Source organism: Charadrius vociferus, unplaced genomic scaffold (genome assembly GCF_000708025.1).
Source record: "Charadrius vociferus isolate BGI_N301 unplaced genomic scaffold, ASM70802v2 scaffold104, whole genome shotgun sequence".
Taxonomy (NCBI): domain Eukaryota; kingdom Metazoa; phylum Chordata; class Aves; order Charadriiformes; family Charadriidae; genus Charadrius; species Charadrius vociferus.
The window spans coordinates 6,045,132-6,065,470 of NW_009648255.1; the positions used below are offsets into that span (position 1 = coordinate 6,045,132).

At 36.3% G+C, this 20,339-nt stretch overlaps 1 protein-coding gene across 1 annotated transcript; it reads left to right on the plus strand.

The window, feature by feature from the left end:
- Positions 1 to 755: 755 nt before the first annotated feature.
- PRKCI (protein kinase C, iota) lies at positions 756 to 19,020 on the plus strand. The gene is made up of 16 exons (XM_009884436.1): positions 756 to 870; positions 5,479 to 5,568; positions 6,820 to 6,870; positions 8,037 to 8,122; positions 9,457 to 9,597; positions 10,399 to 10,453; positions 11,215 to 11,273; positions 11,727 to 11,903; positions 12,924 to 13,021; positions 14,032 to 14,118; positions 14,726 to 14,861; positions 15,933 to 16,020; positions 17,193 to 17,318; positions 17,421 to 17,500; positions 18,523 to 18,612; positions 18,901 to 19,020. Exons 1-16 carry the CDS (start codon positions 756 to 758, stop codon positions 19,018 to 19,020), a joined length of 1,599 nt encoding a protein of 532 aa, XP_009882738.1.
- Positions 19,021 to 20,339: the final 1,319 nt, after the last annotated feature.

Here is a 20,339-nt window from a genome sequence, read left to right on the forward strand (position 1 = left end):
GGCCCAGTAAATACCAAGACAATGGGTCAGCATTTTATGTTAACATATTTAAAACACCAGGTTAAGTAACTCTTAATCTTAATTATAGCAGAAATACCCATTCTGCATAACAATAAAGTGGTAAATTTTCATTCTAAGTATATGTTTCTCTGTCAGCCTTCATCATGTCAATGAAGCATCATGGGTCTGTTTTTTAAAGGCACTTTTAATAGTTGGAACATCCCCCTGATCCAATAGCATACGTGTTTAATATTTTTAATTAATTTCACGTAACATCTACACCATCAAAATTTAGCTGGAGAAGACGTATACTTTACAATGTTTTGATATCTATTAACAAAATAACTGTTGAAGAGGAGGTAAAACCAGCAATACGTTAATAATGTTGTTCAAAATTTTTCCAGCATTTAATTCTTTGGTTTCCACTGTTATAATATAACTAATTTCTCTGTGTGGTTAATATCTGTTGCAGCTCACTTCATGGTTATTAGGGCATTTAAATCTCAATTTTTCCTAAGCAGATACCTGAAGGGTTAAGTGTCAGGTAGTTGGTAATGAAAATCTCTTGGAGCCTGACTTTGCTACAGGAAAGGAACTTACGTGCTAATGGTTTACTAACATTAATATCTTTTACAGGGCTGCAGCGGGGATGGCTTTTATATTAGTGGTATACGGAAGGCGTTAGAAGTGATGATCAAGTGCTACATATTGCAGTATAATTTCTCAAATTTATTTTCCGCTTCCTCAGGGACATCATGATAACGTATTTTGAACCTTCCATCTCATTTGAGGGACTGTGCAATGAAGTTCGAGACATGTGCTCCTTTGACAACGAACAGCTTTTCACCATGAAATGGATTGATGAAGAAGGTAAGGCAATGCTTAGTCCTTGATCTTATGACAAATATTTAATCAATATATTCCTCAGCTGTCTAGCTCTCCTCTCCCTTTCATCTTTTCCTTTCCCTCTGCCTTCATAAGATAAGCTTATAAAATATACTTCATAAATATGTTTTTAGAAATAGTGAATCTGACTCTAAAAATAGTGCTTATCCAATGCCTTTGTAAGTGTGTCTTAATGGAAAGGTCATTGTTCCAAACGATTTACTGTGGAGACCTTATTTTTTTTATCAAATAAATAAATTAAAACTGTGATTATCAAAATATGAATTCAAGAAGGGAATGGAAAGTATTTCTTTATACAGCTGGAGAGGCTCATGGTTCCCCTTAAGTCTTAAATCTTTTAAAGTTAAACTGACCTTAAATGATAGAAATTACAGTATTTATCTACAGTATCCATACAGTTTAATATATAATTGAGTTGTATGGGTAACCAAAGCCATTATATTTTGAGTGTTTGTATCAGCTGTTACTTTAGCAAACTCAACACATAACTATCAGTAACACTTTTTCTAACTATTGAAAGAGTAATTACTTGTCCAAGTAGCTTTTCATCAAAGCGTAGTAGTAACAGCCTTGGCTGAGAACTCTTGTCCTCTCTAGTGCTTACACTATCCACGTTAAAATTTACCTTGGATGAAAAAAGTTCAGTTTCTGTTCTCCCTCTTACTTAACTGATATAGTCCAGTTCTGAGCTGTATGTAATTTTTGAAAAGGTGATTTGTAGTTCTTATTTTCTTTGTGGAATTGGTGTATTCTACCCATAAGATTTGAGCTACACCAGAGGTGTCTCAATTTTGAAGTAGCTGTTGAGTTATTTTAGCATGCTAAGTACTTGATACAATACATAAAAGGCCATAATGTGCAGTGATTTGTTGGCAGTGATTAGTATTTGTAGGCAGTGATTAGCGTAAATGGTGCTTATAGAACTGTTTCCTCCCCTTCTCACAGCTTTCAGTTCAAAATCGGGTGAGTGACAGTTTATTCAGAGCTTAAAGCTAAACATGGACCAAAGCTGATTTTTGGAAGTGCTCTCTGGGGAGGTGTGTTGAAGATTATGTGGTTTTGGGAATCTGAGCAGGTTTTCTTTCTTTCTTTTTTTTTTTTTTTGTTATCTCAAGGATAGTAGACTTCTCACTGAAGAGGGACAGTCAGTCATAGTAAGAAGTACATAGCTTTTTAGTGAAACATTTGCAGAAAATTTTGTGTACATTCAATGATTTACTTGAAGGAACAGTTCTGTCTCAACTTCTGCTCTGTAGAGATGAGTTTCAAAAAAAGTAGTGCTGTTGTTAGACTGATTTTTTTTCATGTATTCACATAGGATTCAATTTTCACAAGCAATTCATATTTGCTTAAATCATTGACTTCCAGTTTAATGTCAGTAGAGGAGAAAGTTAATCTGGTGACGAAGAGTGCATGTGAAAAAAAAAAAAATCCCCTTGTCTTTATTGTGAGTAATTCTTGCATCTAAAATGCATGGCTTCTTACCAAGACCTCTCCCTCCTCTCTTCCCCTCTCCACTAACCTTTAGTGTTTCTAGTTGGTATTCTTTCTAGAAATTCATAATTTGTTTTCTTGGAAAATTCCCTTACCGTATCCTCTTCACTAAAACTGTTATTTGCTCTTTAATAGTAGCATGAAGAAATGTGTACAGTGGACTGATGCTTGTTATACTACTCTCTATGCTTCTTGTAGTATCAGACAAGATATGGTATCCAGAGCATCTTTTCACTACTTACCTGGTCAATTTAGTCAGTATGCGACTAAACTGGATTTACTTTGTCACTGAGATTTTTATTTGTCATTTACTAAATGTCTTTTTAGCCTTTGCAAGATGCAGAGAATATTGTATAATTGCTTCTCTTTCATAGAGGTAATGGCACACAAGGGCAGACCTAATTTAGTTGAGTGGAATCACTTAAAAAAATGATTGGATTCAACTGGAAAATAGACTTGATTTGATTTTAGGCAAATTTCTGTTTTATCTGTATGCAGCCGGTTCATCTTATGTCTTGTGAAATGTACTATAGGATGAAACTAGCCTTGTGTTTGTGTTTAGTCTGTTGTTTCTTGCTATAAAATTCAAAAGTAAACATTTTCCTGACACTTCATCTCAGCTTTCCTTAGATGGCTGCAAAATTCTTACTAGTCTGATCTTGTTGAAAGAGTATTTGTAGCTCACCTGTTTTATGTACCTAGTCACCACTAAAAACACTTTGTGAGTTAAGACTTGTTATCCCTCTTTAGATTTTAAAGTGAAATTGTGAGTCTGAGAGCAGTGTTAGAGAGGATCAGTTCCATACTATTGCCATTGTCAGCTAAGTTGTGATCACCAATAAAAACTTAATGTGTGAGTCAGATTTAATTCTGAAGCTTCCCACAAATGTCTATAAACCTCCCGTTCCTGTTTGAAGCAGGGTGTATGTTCTTGAGAGCTTCCTTTTCTTCTGCCAAAAAGAAACACAGAACTGTTTGCACAGGTGTCAGAAACAAATGAAGAAAAACAGGTTTGTTGATTCTCATAGTGAGTCTGAATAAATACAGTTGTTCTTTCTCCTCCCCCCGTGTCCGCACTGTGTGAGTTTGTGCAGTGGGTGGGCAGTTTGATGTCCAGATAGGCTAATTGTAGGGGAGAGGCAGTACGGTGAAAAATGACTACAGCTGGCTTCAAAGAATACTTTTGAGGATTATGACATGCCAAAAAGAATAAAGACATAATGCTGCAAATGGATGGTTTACATTTATTACTAATGTTTTAGCAATAGAAAAGAATGGATACATTGGAAACAAAACAAACTAACTTGAAAAACTTTTGTAGGGTGAGTTTTAAATATCCCCGTGCCTACTAGGTATGGGGTTCTACTGGAAAGCCTCAGCAATGCCTGTATTAATTTTGGTATCTTGTAGTACAAAACAAAAAAGCAAATAGTTAATAGTCTGTTGCTAGTTAGCTTTCAAACTACAGTATTGACTGAACACTCAAAGCAGTAAGACTTTCAGATTGGATCCAGTTCAGCTGAGATGGAAGTTGTTCTGCCTTCCTCCAATTCAGTTGCTCACAAGCAGTTTACTACTTAAGGGTATGGAAAGTAGTATTTCTGTTAAAAATTGGAAATGTTATATGGCAGTAGACTTGTATGGGATTTTGGCTAGAAAGAAGCTTGTTCTGCTCATGTGCTGCAGTACAATCTGGCAGAGAAATCCTGTGTTCTCACACAGAACATCTTGTATAGGTGGAGGGGAAAAAAGAAAAGCTGAATAACCAGAAGTATTTTCTTTCTTTGGGGCAGTGATGATTCAGCTTCAACATTTCTTTATAAATGTTCCAGTTGTAGTATTATTTTGAACAAGGCTTCTTCTTTTAAGGGGATCATTTTTTTTTTTTATAACATTACTAATTGGCATGAGACACCGAAGAAAACATCTTGTTGCATGGCTGTTCTTTTCAGTCTTTATAGCAGTTTCCAAACACTGATGAACACAGGAGGTCAGTTAAAATATCAGATAAAGTTTTAAGGTGAATCATGAGAAACAGTTAATTACAGGCTGTGTCCAAAGTATGAACCAAGCCTGGAATTTAAGGTCCTCCTTGCTCCTCATTCTGAGTACAGCAGATCTTTAGCATGATGTCCTTTGTTCCTCACCCACCCCTGTCCCTTGGTTTAAACCTACCTATATGCCAAAATTGCCCTGATGTAATTAAGTGTTTATTAATGATTCTGAAATACCTTTGTGGATACATATTGTTATTTTAGAAATATAAAGAGACCTTAGATAGTCCTAAACTGTTACTTATGAAACACAGATTTGTTAAAGCAATCCAACGCAGTTCTGTCAGAGAAAATTTATCATACCAGCATTTGGTATATGTTTTAATCTGCTCCATCTCAAATGGAGACGGAAACAAAAGCTGCAATTGTTCTATAAAAAAACCACCCAAACCACCAAAAACAAACAAATGAAACAACCAACCCACACTCTTTTTCCTGCTTCAGTGCCCTTTCTTTAAGGGATTTTAATTCAAATAGTCCTGTGAGCATGAAAGTAGTAGTTAAAAATCAGAAAAATGGGATGTTTTCACTTAGGTTACAGGATTTTTCCAATGTCTTGCTTGAGGTTTGAGGAAAGATGAGGTCTAACTGCTTTTACACCTCCTAGTTAAAGTCTGGCAATGTTGAAGCAGCTGTGAAAATAGAATTGACTCTATTCTAATTAAAAGTCCATTAAATAAAATGGAATCTCAGAAGAATTTTAGGTGCGGGAAGATACCCTGCACTTCTTGTACTGAAATGATGTGTAACCATGCTTGTAGCAGTCCAAATCACTGATGTTTTGTGATTATGATCTGCTTGCCTCTTGGGAATACCTCATATTTTTATTTTCCCTGAAGGCATTCAATATGACTGTATTTTCAGATGTACTCTCTGAACAGTGTTAAAAATAAATACTACTACACTTGAGAATATTGTTCTGTTTTGCTACAGTAATTATCTTAGAAGTGACTGTTGAGGGATCTGTTGATTGGCACAGAGCTAATTGGATTGAGTTTTGAATTGTTCTCCTTTCTTTCTACAGGAGATCCATGTACTGTTTCTTCTCAGCTGGAGTTAGAAGAGGCCTTTCGGTTGTATGAACTAAACAAGGATTCAGAGCTTCTAATTCATGGTATGGTGAAATTTACCTGTGAAGAAGCAGAGTTTTTACCTTGTGTTATCTGTGTCTTTTGCACTATTCCAGTCTCCTCATTTAAAGCCTCTTGTGGCCTTCTGTCGAGAAGATGCTGAAGACCACATGGACTGCCCTTTTTAGCTGTTAGCGTTTTGTCAGTGTTCTTTATTAAATTAACGGAGGAAAAAAATACTTTGCTGTTAGTTTATTAATGAAAGACAGCCTGTCTCTTTCATTCGTTCATCGCAAATGCTTTTGTACGCTTGTTGGCAACGAATGATAGAAGATATATAGTACAGTGTTATTAAGTACTTTAGAGCAGTATCTATATTGGGGGGGAGGAAAGTTGATGAGCTCCATTTGTGATGCCAGATTAGTCAAAAGTTTCACTTTTCTAAAATTAAGTGTTTGAGAACAGTTTTGAACCTAATAATATCATGCCCCTGCTTGATGTGTAATTGCTCAATTTTTATTTTTCAGGGTTATATGCCTGCTTTGGTAGCTTCAGCAGTATATTCTTATTACTGTTTGTAACTTGTAAAAAATTAAAGGTAGATTGCAGTTTAACAGAGATTATATCAGAAAAGCAGGGGATCATTGTAAAGAGTGTTAGTGGGTGTGTTGCACTACAGTGTCTTAACGTGGCCCTTCTCTAAAAGGGTGCAAAAAATCTAGCTCAGCATCAGCTCATTGGGAAGGGACAGCTTTTCAGCTTCCCACAAAGACTTTTTAAAAAGTGAAAGAAGAATGTAATCTCTTTCTATACATATTTTACTGTTTCTATATATATTACTTCAGTATGCTTTTTGATCTGTCATTTCTCCATTTATTTTTGCGTTTGATAAGCTTCTGATTAAACGAGCACCAGGGCTATCTGTCCTCGGTTACGCTTCTCTCTGACTGTTAGGATGCTGTAATATACTATGTATATAGTCAAGATTTCCAAATACTGACTGTGGTGATTGGTCATATGAGAAACCAGAATCATTACCTTTTTCTAGTTAATTTCTTTAGGAAATAACTTTGTTTAGTCTGCTTTTTGCTCGTATTTTTCATGCATATGTCCAGCAAAAGGGGTTTGTGGCAGCTTTTCGGCTCGCCTGCTGTTGGCACAAAGTTTTGTTCAAATGCTGTCTGTGCTGTCTTCCTAAATGGCTGAGTGCCTTTCAGAAGTGTTGTATTTAACCCAAAGATTTATTTTCCGTCCAAAACAAAAATTAATCAGAAGGTAATGTTTTTATCTTGCAGTATTTCCTTGTGTACCAGAACGGCCTGGCATGCCTTGTCCAGGAGAAGATAGTAAGTAGGCATTTTACTTAGGAAGTACAGAAAATCAGGAATTCAGATTTCCTTTTTTAGAAGATTTTGATACTCTATGGTTTGGCATCCTGCACTTATGAATATTAATAATGCAGATCTCTATAAATTAAATATTTTAAAGGAAGTCTTACTGAACTTAAATGTTGTTTGTCACTTCCGAATCATTGTTAATAAGCATTTCACATTCCTGTTAATTATCCATGTCACTCTGCTTTCCTTGCTTTTGCCTATTCTATTGTGACAGTTTTTTATCCTGTTCCTGTCTTTTTGGTAGTTGCTGGCTGATTGCTGGCTCACTAATGTGACAAAGGCTTGTAACCAATGGTAACGACTTGTTGTATCACTATTTAGAGATCTGTGGTTAATTCATTTTAAATTGATGTTTAGGCACTATCAGGAGTATTCTCTGAAAATCTCTTCAGTTACATTAGCTAATGTACTAGACATTAAAGAGGTAATTTTCCTTCTGTCTTAAAGTTTTATAAAAGAACATGTGTGTGTTATGGACACACACATCTGTCAGATTGATATCCAAGTCTCTAACAAATGTAAATGTGCATGCTTAAGAGTTAACTCTGGCAGTTTGGATAATGCCTTTCTGAAAAAATGAGGTTGCAGACTGAATCAGAAATAATTTGCAACTCAGTGTAGTTCTGTATATTCCGGTTTTCAGTTTGGTTCCCAACATGCCTATAGTAATAAAAATTAAAAAAAAACAAGCAGTGGCAGCTGTGGACCTAAAACACTGGAGGATTTGTGCAGTCTTACAAATTAGGGCATGGTCCTGAAATCACCTTCTCTCCTCCTTCCCTTTCATCACAGTTCCTCCCCAAGTTTAGGTAAGGTAGGTGCGTACATCGCACACAAGTGTTTGTATTGTTGGGCAGTTTTCCTTCTCTTGATTCACTGTTCCTTTTAACTTTGGAAAAGCAGAATTAACTTTGAGTTGATCAAAATATTCTAGTTCAAATTTTCTCCAAAATTAAAAAATAAAAAAGATACTTGGAACATTACTCTGTGTTTCCGTAAGGTGCAGGAATGAAACTTTACTCTCAAATCACTCTACACAGAAACGTCCATGAGAAGATGTTGTAGTTCTGTGTTTATATTTTTTTATGGATATAATTGTATGTTTTTCCTCTTAGAATCCATTTATCGCCGAGGCGCCCGCCGGTGGCGAAAGCTCTATTGTGCAAATGGTCACACTTTCCAAGCCAAACGATTTAACAGGGTGAGACTCTTGTTGGGTAATTAAAACCATGATACAGGGATGTCTTACTTTTGTAATTACAATGTTACTGCCTTGAAAAATTACAAGGTAGTTTTATTCTCATTTTTGTTGTTTGTCTATAGCACGTAGTCTTTTGGTAACCCTGTAGTTTCGGGAAACTTAATCATTACTAAATTATCAGGAACATAGGGGAAAAAAAATAAATTGGTTGCAATTCACTTTACGTGTACTCTGAAACCATAATATGGATTATATAAATGCTCCTGTGTTCCCTTAAAATCTTCCCAGAGGGCAAACTTGAACACTGGCATTGGGTGACTGAGCTGAAAGCGCGTTTTCAGTTCTTTAAATTGTGGGAGTAAAAAGGTCTGAACTCGCTTACGATGCACAGCCTTTTCTTTCATGACTTTTAAATGAAAAACTGAGATCTTTGTCCAAACAGCCTACTTATTATGGCATGTAATCAACTGAAAATAACAAACCATTTGTAATATTTTCAAGAAGCAATGGTCAAATATAATTAGCTAAGGACCAAGAAGGCTATCTGCTGTATTTAGAAAAAGCAACAGCAAAAACGGAACCCAAAATATTTGAGTAAGCCAGGTTCCTTGACAGCTTCAATCATCTTTCCTTCTTTTCTAAGCTTAGTGTATTCTGTGCTTAATGCTTGAAATTGTCTCCACTAAACTTCATCTTGAGCATCCTTCATATCTAACTTCTGTGCTTTTTTTTGGCCTTTTTTTTCTTTTTTTCTTTGACCTCTTCCTGGTCAAAGGCTGTCAAGGCACCATAGTTTAATCACCTTCCACTCTTGCTTTTGTAGGCACCCCGTTTTCATGGTTCTTTTGAGTTGTTTTGTGAATGTCCTTCAGTGACTGGTGATCTTCCCATTTCCTGTTATCTAGTGGTTTAATGTGTTGAAGCTTTTGCTCCCTGCCTTCCTCCCTACAAATGTAAGGACTGCTCTACACAGAGAGATGATGAGACACGTAGCAAATCGGCTTGGTCACAGCAGCCTGCTGATTCAGCTGCCGTGCCTTTGACCTGGAGTTGGCTTATGTCACTCTAGCTCGGCTGGCTGTGCCTGCACCTTTCCGTGTAGATGCAGACTTTCTGTATGGCAGTTGCTGCTCTGTTGTAATTTTTGAGCTCCTCTGTATTGTATCTGCCTGTTCGTTCTTAAACTTTCCAGATAGAGAGTCTTGGTATAGCGGCAATTCAGTAGGGATCTCTCTGATCTCCTGTCCTATGTTCTTTGTTAATGAAAATGTGGTGGAATAGTTTTTATTGTTTAGTTTTGCTCTTTAATCAGTTTTATTGATTTGTCATTCTAGAGAGCTCATTGTGCCATCTGCACTGACCGAATATGGGGCCTGGGTCGCCAAGGATATAAATGCATCAATTGCAAACTCCTTGTTCACAAGAAGTGTCACAAACTTGTCAGTATTGAATGTGGCCGTCATACACTACAACCAGTAAGTAAAACTTCTCTGAGAAGTTGTCTTTAAAAAACTGACAAATCAAACAAAAAAGTCCATTTAGTCCTAACTACAGTCTGCAAATAGTCACAGTAGATGAAACATCGTTCTTTATGCTTACTGTGACACTTTGCAACAAAGTTTGGGAATCACTTAGTTTGTGGCAATTTAGTGGCGAGATGGGAGTCTTAACTTTCATATCTGAGATTTTTTCCTGTGTCAAATATGAGCATATAAGTGATATTTATCTCGTCCTTTATTTTGCATCTTTGAAGTGAGTTACAGGTAAAATAAATTCTCTAAACATCTGTTACTTATTAGACTATTTCCATTTTACAGAAAAGGAAGATGAACTGCAGAAGTTTTGACTTTTCTCCCAAGAAATTCAATTATTTTTATTTCTTAAGTCCCCCCAAAAATTTAGATGATTACTGCTCCTACTTTAATATTAAAAGTGGACAGCTCTAAATATACGTTTTGTGAATTAATTTGACTAATATATGTATTGCTGAAGTATTGGAGCTTTTCTCACATTTCTCATCTGCTATACTTCTTTCTGTTGTACTGTCACTTCAACAGCTTTTGGAAACATATCATAACTTCTGGAAAATACGTAAAATAAGGACTGCAGTGGCTTCTTTTATTGTGTATGGATTAGAGCAGCAACTATGTTGACTAATCAAGTTAAAAAATAGCTAGGTTATATTCCTCAGTGATCACTTATTTCATTTATTGTCTCTAAAATAATGTCTCTCACATTTGGACAGTCTATTACAAAAATCCTGTACCTATTTGCAGGAACCAATAATGCCTATGGATCCATCATCAGTGCATCCAGATAATGTAGAATCAGGTAAGATCAATAATTTTTTACTTTAAATTATTTTAAGTTGCTGAAACATGAACTTTGGGTTTTAAAACGAAACAGAATACTTTTAGGTAAATTATTTAAAAAACCCTTCTTTACTTTTGTTCATAGAATGAGAAAAATAAGACGTCTTCTTAATGCTAAGGGGGGTATAAATATAAAAATTCCTCAGTTTTCCATATCTTACCAGTTTCAGAAACTTTGCTAAAAAGGAAGAATTTAGGCTGTCAGTTACATTTTTTTTGTCATAAGCTGTGTACTTTAAATGCCCTGATCAATCAAACAAAAAAAACCCTTAACAGGATTAGCAGAGTTTTTACTGGGTCAGTAGCCAAACAAGCTCATTCTTGTAGCAATCAGAGTGATGGTCCTAATATTTGAATTTTGATATAGACAACAATCAGTTTAAAAACCAAACAAACCACAGTTCTGCACAAGATTCTCTGTGTGTGGAGTCAAGATTAATCTGAAGAGATCTCCAAATATAATTACAGGGTTTTATACTAGCCGTAACTGATTAGAAATGTACTATTGCAAAAGAAGGATACTGATGGTAAAAAAAAACCCAAACAACAACCAACAAACAAACCACCAAAAAAACTAAACCAAACCCACCAGTTTTGAAGACTTAAACAATTTAAATGCATCTATTTGTATCTCCCTGATTGAGCTCTTGTGTGGGGGAAATTTTAAGGCGAAAGAAAATGTGTCATGTTGGTCTAGTCATTTTTTTCTTGCACCTCTAGTGATTCCGTACAATCCCTCAAGTCATGAGAGCTTGGACCATGTTGGTGAAGAAAAAGAGGTAAAGTGTCTTAACCATGCGAACTATATTCAGAGATCTTAAAGTCTTTGTCTCTCAATTTCAAGATTTTAGTAATTTAGTTTGTCACAAGCTAAAAACTAGTACATAAAGCACACTTGGTTTGCTTGCTCAGGTGTATGCATGTATGGCTTGCAAGCTGTTTTATTTTGAACCTTGGGTTGAGAGACACTTTGATTTAAAAATTGTAGATGTTCTTTGACTTAGAAAGTTTTCCAAACTCCACCAGTTTCATTTGTTTCTTATCTGCCAAGTCTCCTCTGCCTCCTTTCTTTCTCCTCGCTTTCCTTTCCAGGACAGTGCCGTTTTAAGAATAACAAGTGTTAATGGAATTACTTGTTTATATTAATTTTGCTGTTCTATTTGAAATGCTAACTTTGCGGTTGTTAAAATTGGCGAGCCTGCTTACTGATTGCAAAGTATCTTTATCAATAGGCAATGAGCATTAGAGAAAGTGGCAAAGCTTCCTCCAGTCTGGGTCTTCAAGATTTCGATTTGCTCCGAGTTATAGGAAGAGGCAGTTATGCTAAAGTACTGCTTGTTCGATTGAAGAAGACTGAACGCATTTATGCAATGAAAGTGGTGAAGAAAGAGCTCGTCAATGATGATGAGGTAAGCAAGCTTTTTATCAATAAATTGGGCAACTTTTCCAAAGAGCTTCAGTGTCTACCCCAAGGCGGGAGCCAGGCTTCTGGGTCTGCAACGCTAATTGAAAATTATACATGCGGTTTCTTATACATCCTATACTACAGAAGCTTCACAAGACACGTAACCAATTCTAAGCTCTTCATTGACAGACTGGTAGCTCAGAGCCGCCCTCCTGTGCCAGTGGTTTCTGTCATGAGCCTCGTTGCCTCTGTTATCAGTGTCTCCTTTTGTGATCAGCGCTGTCTGCAGCAGTGCCCCTGTAGAATTCAAGTTAATAAGCCTGGCTTGCTTCGTTATTTTGAAACAGTGTTCCATATTTCTCCGACTATGTTGGCTTGCTGGGCTGAAAAAGAAATGGGTTGAGTCTGGTTTTCATATCTTCAAGTTTGTTTTTTTGTCACAAAGGAGAACTCGCAATGTTATTGTAATTGCTCTTTAAATCGGACTTCTGTCTTAACAATTTGTAATGTATACAGTGATTAGCAAAATCTAATCAGAAATGCAGTATTAACCTGCTAAAAACCAGCTGAACACCTCTTGTTGCTGAAGGTTTACTTTGTGTTTCTTTAGGCTGGTCTGAAAAGACTCCGAGTAACTGCAGTTTGGTATCCAAGAGCTTTTGCATTTATTTCTTGGTGTACCTTTGATTTTTTTTTTTTTTTTTTTTTTTTTTTTTTTGCTGCGCTTCTTGATGCTACTTTTCATTTGTCTGTACCGGTTTATCTTTTATACATGAGTGTTTTTCATTCCCAAATGTAGTTACACAGTGAGGCTAAAAGTACAGGACAGTCAAGACAGGGAAAAAAAAAAAAAGGCTGTGCTAAATTGTCTTACTTCACATTGGAGAACTATATAATACTTAATTTCTTTGAAGTAAAATTAGGACGGCAAAACACATGAATATCTTTCTGCTTATTGTCATTAATACTTGACCTAAGAAGTGCAACAATCCCTTTCTGAATGTCGTTTTTCTTAAATAAATAGGATATTGATTGGGTTCAGACAGAGAAACACGTCTTTGAACAGGCTTCAAATCATCCTTTTCTTGTCGGACTACACTCTTGCTTCCAGACAGAAAGCAGGTAAAGGTCATAAGATAATAAGAAGACAGTCTTATTAAAAAAATATTTCATACTGTTAAGCACTTCAGAGGCCTGTTTAAAGCATTAAGTGTTAGGTGGGTAGCAAAAGTCAGTGTACTGTAAATCACTGTAGCATTTTATGGGCAAAAAGTCCATGTTCATCATCGAAGCTTTTCAGCGTGGGAAGATGCAAAAGAATGTAAAGTACTGGTAGGTATGATGGGAAGGATCCTGGATGGGAGGAGAGGTGCAGCTAGCGGAAAAAAGGGCTTAAGAATATGAAGTAGAAGACAGAACCTAGAATGGGAGGAAAAAAGAGTTTAAGGAAAGAGAAATCAGAAGCACAAAAAATGAGGAAATTTATCTCAAACTTGCATGGACTCTCTGAGCAAGTCTCAGAAAACAGCATCTAAATTTTAAAAAGGGAAACGGGGTAATAGAGATAAAAATTATTTTCCTGTGTGTTTGTAATACAGAAGAGATTGCATTAGAAGAATAAATTACTATTCTATACAGTAATAATTTTCAGTATAGATATAAAATATAGTTGCTGTATATTTAAACAGCATCCTTGCTGTTTGCTAAGGTGACAAGCTAGTGGAGGGAAGTGAAAAGAAAGAGTATTTGTAGTATACTAGTAGGAGACTAAAGGGATCAGGAAGGAAAATGAGAAAAATTAATCTTTTTTTTCTGGTTTGTGCATAGATACTGATGTGAATCTATTTATATAGTCATATACATAACAATGACAAGCAGTAGCTGTAATGGATTAGGAATGTGGGAAGGATTACTTACTTTCCTTTAGCAATAAAGGAATTATCTAGAGAAATTTCATGTACTTGATTTTTAATTTTGGGAATTTATTCAAAGGGAGGGAAAATGGTGAAACCAGCCATATTACCAGGGATGGAAGGAGTTGAATTGACATTGTTTGATAACAGACCTGTAATATCTCAAACCTCTTTCAGCCTCGTATACAATAATTTATAACAAACTCCTCTGTGTTTCAGGTTATTCTTTGTTATAGAGTACGTAAATGGAGGAGATCTAATGTTTCATATGCAGAGACAGAGAAAGCTGCCAGAGGAGCATGCCAGGTATGTCTAATTCCAGATTTCTTGCATCAAAGCAGTTGGTTTTCTGACACAGTGCAGTAGTGCAGAGATTATGATGATGAGCTAGCAAATCCTCTCCAGATGTTAAGGATTTAAGGAATGTGAAACTGCATTCTCATTTTAATGCTGCAAGCTACCATATTTTTGTTTCAAGGAGGAACTGTAATGGGAAGCACTTAAGTATTGTTTGTATTAGCATTACCCTAGATGACTTCAGTCTGATTCTGAATTTTTATATAGAAAACCACTTTTGTGGTATTTTTTTTAACTGTCTAATGGTATCAATGTGTTTCTCTTACAACAACCACTACCAGCTGTCCAGGCAAATGCTGAGCTCTTGGTGCATATGCTTCATCTCAGATGGTGAGATGAAAGGGGTGATTTCAGTAGACATTAATATTAATTAAAAATAATTTTTGAGGTGACCGTGGGTAGAAATGTTTATATGATTATAAACAACTTATCCACTTCTCTGAAAAATAATAGAATACAGGGGATTATATTTAGAAAAGTATCATACTACCAAGACTATGCTGTTGTGGTTTGGGTTTTTGATTACTTGAGTAATCAATATCTCTTTCTACACTAGGTTTTATTCTGCTGAAATCAGTCTAGCATTGAACTATTTACATGAACGAGGGATAATCTACAGAGATTTAAAACTGGATAATGTGCTACTAGATTCTGAAGGGCATATTAAACTCACAGATTATGGCATGTGCAAGGTAAGCTCTAGTTCCTTGCTAATGAGTAAAATCAATTAAGAAATTGTCATAAATTAAAAGATGCAGAAACTTAAAAATGTGAAATTTCAAGGTATTCATTTATAGACAGTGCAGATAGGCCAGGTACTCATTTCGCTTCTACAAATGGCGAAAAGAAAAAGAAATGCCAGAGTGCACAGACTACATATATGTGTATCTCTGTTCTTACACATATGTGTGTATGTGTGTGTATATATATATACATATATATATATGTATGTATGTTCTTATAAAGCTGCTGTATCAGCTTGACTGGGAGGTCTATGCTGAAATAGTCAAGATAGCTTGATTTCAAAAAGAGCAAAAGGTTGAAATATGTCAGTCACATTTCCTCCCGTTTGGATTCTATGATGTTTCCTATTTTCTCTAGAAAAACTTTGTCACTACAAAGACACTGGAGCACAGGTTTGACTTTGCTGTGGAATTGCCATTATGCTGATATATGAGAACTATTTTAAGTGTTACAATTTTTGCTAAGCAACAGAAAAGCATAAAATCATACATGTTGGGAAGGGTGTTAGGAAATGTAACGAACCTTCCTGCTCAAAGCAGCTCTAAGATTAGGCCAGGTTACCAAGGGCTTTATTCGGTTTGGTCTTGAAAACTTTCAAGAATGAAGACTGTACAAGTTCTTTGAGTAACTCCCCCATATTCTGCATTCCATGCTTTTCTCTGAAAAGCTTGTATCTGTCCATTGCAACACCCTAGTCATGCACGCTGTTCCACCATGCCTCAGTTAGTCCCATTTGCCCATCGCTGGAGATGTAGTGGAACTTACTAACCAAAACCTAAAAAGATGTTGTCAATAGGTATGTGCCATCCTCTTGAGACTCTAGATGCGACCTACTTCTGTGTTTTCTGAAGCAAGTAGTGTTTTGTATTCATTTACGTACAGATTTAAGTATAATTTTACTGAAACGAAAGCAGTTTATTCAGGACACTTAAATTAACTCAAAATGAAGTTCGTAGCAGAGGGGGAGTGTGGGATCTTTGGCTAACTGTAAAGTATCTTCTTCCCATCTTTTCTTAAAGGAGGGTCTGAGGCCTGGTGACACAACCAGCACGTTCTGTGGGACTCCAAACTATATTGCACCTGAAATTCTCCGGGGAGAGGATTATGGTAAATTTAATTTTTTCACTGCCACCATATAACTTTCACAGTGTGTCTTCTTACTCGAGTTGTTTAGCAGTAGAAAATATAAAACTCCTTTAGACATGTGATCAGTCTTAATTCAGCATCCTGTCTGGAAAAGTAAAAAAAACTCTTCAAAGGAAAGGCAGAAAACATCACACCAAGCAAATCAGATACCTTGCCTTCCACACTTTAAATTCTTTTTATCGATCTTGAAGAATAGCTTGAGTCTCCCAAATTTATTATTGTTTATAACTATTTTAGATACTACTAATTATATTCTTGCAGTCTTGAATTGTGTTCAGTTTTGGAGCTTTACATTTGGCAGCAACAATAGTATTAAATATAAAGGCATTGCAAAAAGCTTAGATATTGGACATCCCTTTCACAAATCTCGGTGTTAAAAATGAAATTGTCTATTTAATTGTTCAGGAAACCCACAAGATTCCTGAAGCAAGAGACGTAAGAGAGTATAGAAGGCTTGCTGTGTTTCCTATTTATTACTTATCCTTTCTTCCTAAGATTCCCATACTGTGCCAAACAGATCTTTGATCTGTTTTATTCTCTTAAGATTTTAACAAGTTCTACCGTTAGTTCCTATTTTAAAAAAAATATTTTGTTTTTATTTTTAAATCTACCATCTACCATCAGACTTGCTTCACATCTTCCTTCCTCATCACAAATTTTCTAGGCCAACCAGACTATATCAATCCCAGCCTAGCTACTGGGATTTTTCTTTTTCTTTAGCAGTGAATAGTAGTGTAGATATGCTTAGCTCCATAGAAGACTGTCTTGCTACTACTAATAATCACATATTTCCTCCTCATCCTTATCCCCCGCCCTGGATAACCACCTCCCTGTTGGTTGGTAGTGACTAGGCTTAAATATTATCTAAACTTTCATTAAGGTCCTAACACCAACCTTTAAACTTCTTGCGTTTCCTTTTCTTTGTACAACATTCCCTCCTACTGTGCACATTATGAACCAAGTAATTACTACAATTGTTACCTCTCCTTTCTTCAGATAATCAGAAAGACTGGTAATACTTAACTTTTTGAATTGATTCTTTTCTTCTCAAAACATGTCTGTCTTTAGCCCCAAAAGTGTTGGTATTTTTGCTCCAAAATATCTTCAGTGGCGTTTTCTCATTTGAATTCTAGGCTTCAGTGTAGATTGGTGGGCACTTGGTGTACTTATGTTTGAAATGATGGCGGGCCGGTCACCGTTTGATATTGTTGGGAGTTCTGACAATCCTGATCAGAACACAGAAGATTATCTTTTCCAAGGTAAGTACCATGAGTGTTCCTGTACTTCAGTGCTTTGTTTCTACTTACCTTTAATCTAATTTTAAAGATGCAAAGGCTGATATGAGCCTTGTTTTCTTGCAGTAATTTTGGAAAAACAGATACGAATTCCCCGATCCCTTTCTGTTAAAGCAGCAGGTGTTCTAAAGAGTTTCCTCAATAAGGTAAGAGCTGAAGGGGACTATTTAAGACTTCTCAAGAGCAGCTGTTTTTCTTAAAGCCTGTTGACTAATTGAGGTGTAGCAGACATACTTATCTCCCATCTACAGAAACAGGGTAGAAAAGGTGTGAGCCTAAAGCAGAATTTCAGTGGGGCGGGGGGACCTATTCTAGATACTTGTCTTAAAGCCTGAAGCTCCAGATTCTCAGGCTGGGATCACGAGTAAATTTCAAATTGAAAGGCATAGAAATGCTCCAAGTGATTTCTTTAATCTGGGGAATTGGACAAATATCAGATTTATTTGGGTTCTTAAAGACAAGATGGTTAGCAAATCACTTTGGCAACTTCTGGTGACTTCCATCAAGGGAAAAGCAGAGGCAGCATACGCTGTTTGCTGGCAGCTAACCAGCCTGAGAGTCAAAAGGTGCATATGTGGTAGTGGACTAGCCCGAGCGTGTGCTGGCCTGCCTTTAGTGAGTGTTAGATGAGTGGGGAGAAACAGATTTGGTTAATTTATTCTGAGAAAGTAATACTGTTCAAGAACGCTGATTCTGTTACAACTCCTTGCTAGTGCGTGCAAGTGTGCACACGTGTACATGGAGATGGAATTGTCTTGTTAAAATAACCTTCTTTCTACTGCATTTCTCAGTAACCTGCAGTTACTACCCCAGTGTGATTGCCTGGCATGGTCGGTCTGCTCAAGGAGGGGCGGGTGGGGGGAAGAATCAAACTCATTTGTAATCTAACCAAGTTTGCTCTGAAACGTATGGGATGTTCAAACAGGTCCGAATAAAAATGAAGAAAGATGGCATAGTTGTTTATATAAAATTCCATTAAAGACTTCCATATATTAATGGCTATTTCAGACAGTAAATTGGAACAGTTTCCCAAATAAATAATGCTACCTTAGTTCTTCAGTGTCCCTCTGAACTCTGACGTTTCATTTCTGATGGGATTTGTAACATTTGTATTTTATTCATTTGTAGGCCATGGCACTCACTTAGAAATATTTTCTCCCTTGCACAGGATCCAAAGGAACGTTTAGGCTGCCATCCTCAAACAGGATTTGCAGATATCCAGGGACATCCCTTCTTTCGCAATGTTGATTGGGATCTGGTATGTGAATACCCATTGGCTTGGCTTATTTTCCTTGTATGCAGTGACGGCTTGACAACTTGCTCTGAGCGTGAGATGTAAAAAATGCAAAAGCCTTAAGCTCTTATGATGTACTGTAATGACAATACAGAATCTTTTAACCCTTTTATACACAGTAAGTACAGTAGATTAATAGAATGATTGTAGAAAGTATACAAAAGAAACTGAATAGTAACTTCCGACCTTGTTTAAAAATAACTCAATAGGTTGTAACTCATTCTTGGTGTCACTAAGTGCATTTATTCCTAGATGGAGCAAAAGCAAGTGGTGCCTCCGTTTAAACCAAATATATCTGGAGAATTTGGTCTGGATAACTTTGATTCGCAATTCACCAATGAACCTGTGCAGCTCACTCCAGATGATGAGTAAGTAATGTAGAATTTAAGAAGTTCTGATAAGTCAGTGAAGGAGTTATAAAATTTCATTTAATAGCTGTAATTGCAGTACACAGAGTATACATAAAGCAGTAAATAACATTTTCTTGTGTTAGTTTGGAGAAAATTCTAGTTTGTGTCCTCATGGTAGACTTAACATGGCTGGATTAAGTATGGTAGTCTGGCATGATGTAAAAATTAACAGTGGGAAAGTTGCTATAAAGAATCTTAGTTCAAGGAAAGACAGATAAGTGCTATTTTGCAGGTTTTAGTGGTATCATCTGCAAGAAATAAATGTGAGAAGGAAAAGACCTGTTTTGTCAAGTGAATTATTTTTGCATTACTTGAAGCCATGATGCTTCTAGAATGTTGGGTTTAGATTGAATTTATCTCGGGTGTTCTGAACAAGAGAAGATGCTTTGTTTGGCTTGTTCAGGTATTTTAAATTGTTAGTAATCAGGTGAGATTATCCTGGCCAAAAAGCCTTAATAAAATGTGTTTGGTTTTGGTAGTGGATTTGTGGTTCCTTACTCCTGAGGGGCCCTGATTTGGGATGAGGAGGGAAGGGCCTTTCTAGTTTGACTGAGCCACTGCTGTTTGTGTTTTAGGAATTTTTCTAGGGTTTTGTATAACGTTTATGTAGTATGCAAACACAAACAGTGACTATTAAATGTTACCTGTGCACCTTAATTAGGTCTGAGATCCATCTTCCTTCTTCATCCCTTTGTAAATGCATAACCTACAAATAAAGTTTAGAAAAGTTGCTCATGCCAGTGCAGCATCTGTCTCATCCTTATGTTTTGTTTTTTACAAAACTGACTGTTTGGGGAAAGTTTTAAAACCGCAAACCTTGCGGATTGCTTTGTGGGACAGAATATGTGTATGGGAGCAGCCCAGTCACTACTCCTGGGTGGTTTTGTATTCTGTTACCATTCTAGGGGCTAGAAAAAAAACCACAATGGTACCTGTAAGGATAGACAGGGACAAAAGAGAGAAGGGAGGTGTTCGCAACTGCAATCTGCTGTACGGGTCTAAATTTTAAGACAAGCTATCAGTTAATATTGTTACCTCTTTAATTTTGCTGAACTAATGATTGTTTTTTAATCTTAATAGTGATGTTGTGAAGAAGATTGACCAGTCTGAATTTGAAGGCTTTGAATATATAAATCCTCTTTTGATGTCAGCTGAGGAATGTGTCTGAATTCTCCGTTTCTGGACTGTGCCAATTGTTACTCTGTCTGTTTCTGCATGGATAAACATCTCTTCATTTGGATGCACTTGCATAAAACAAGTAACTGAACATCTTACCCTTGC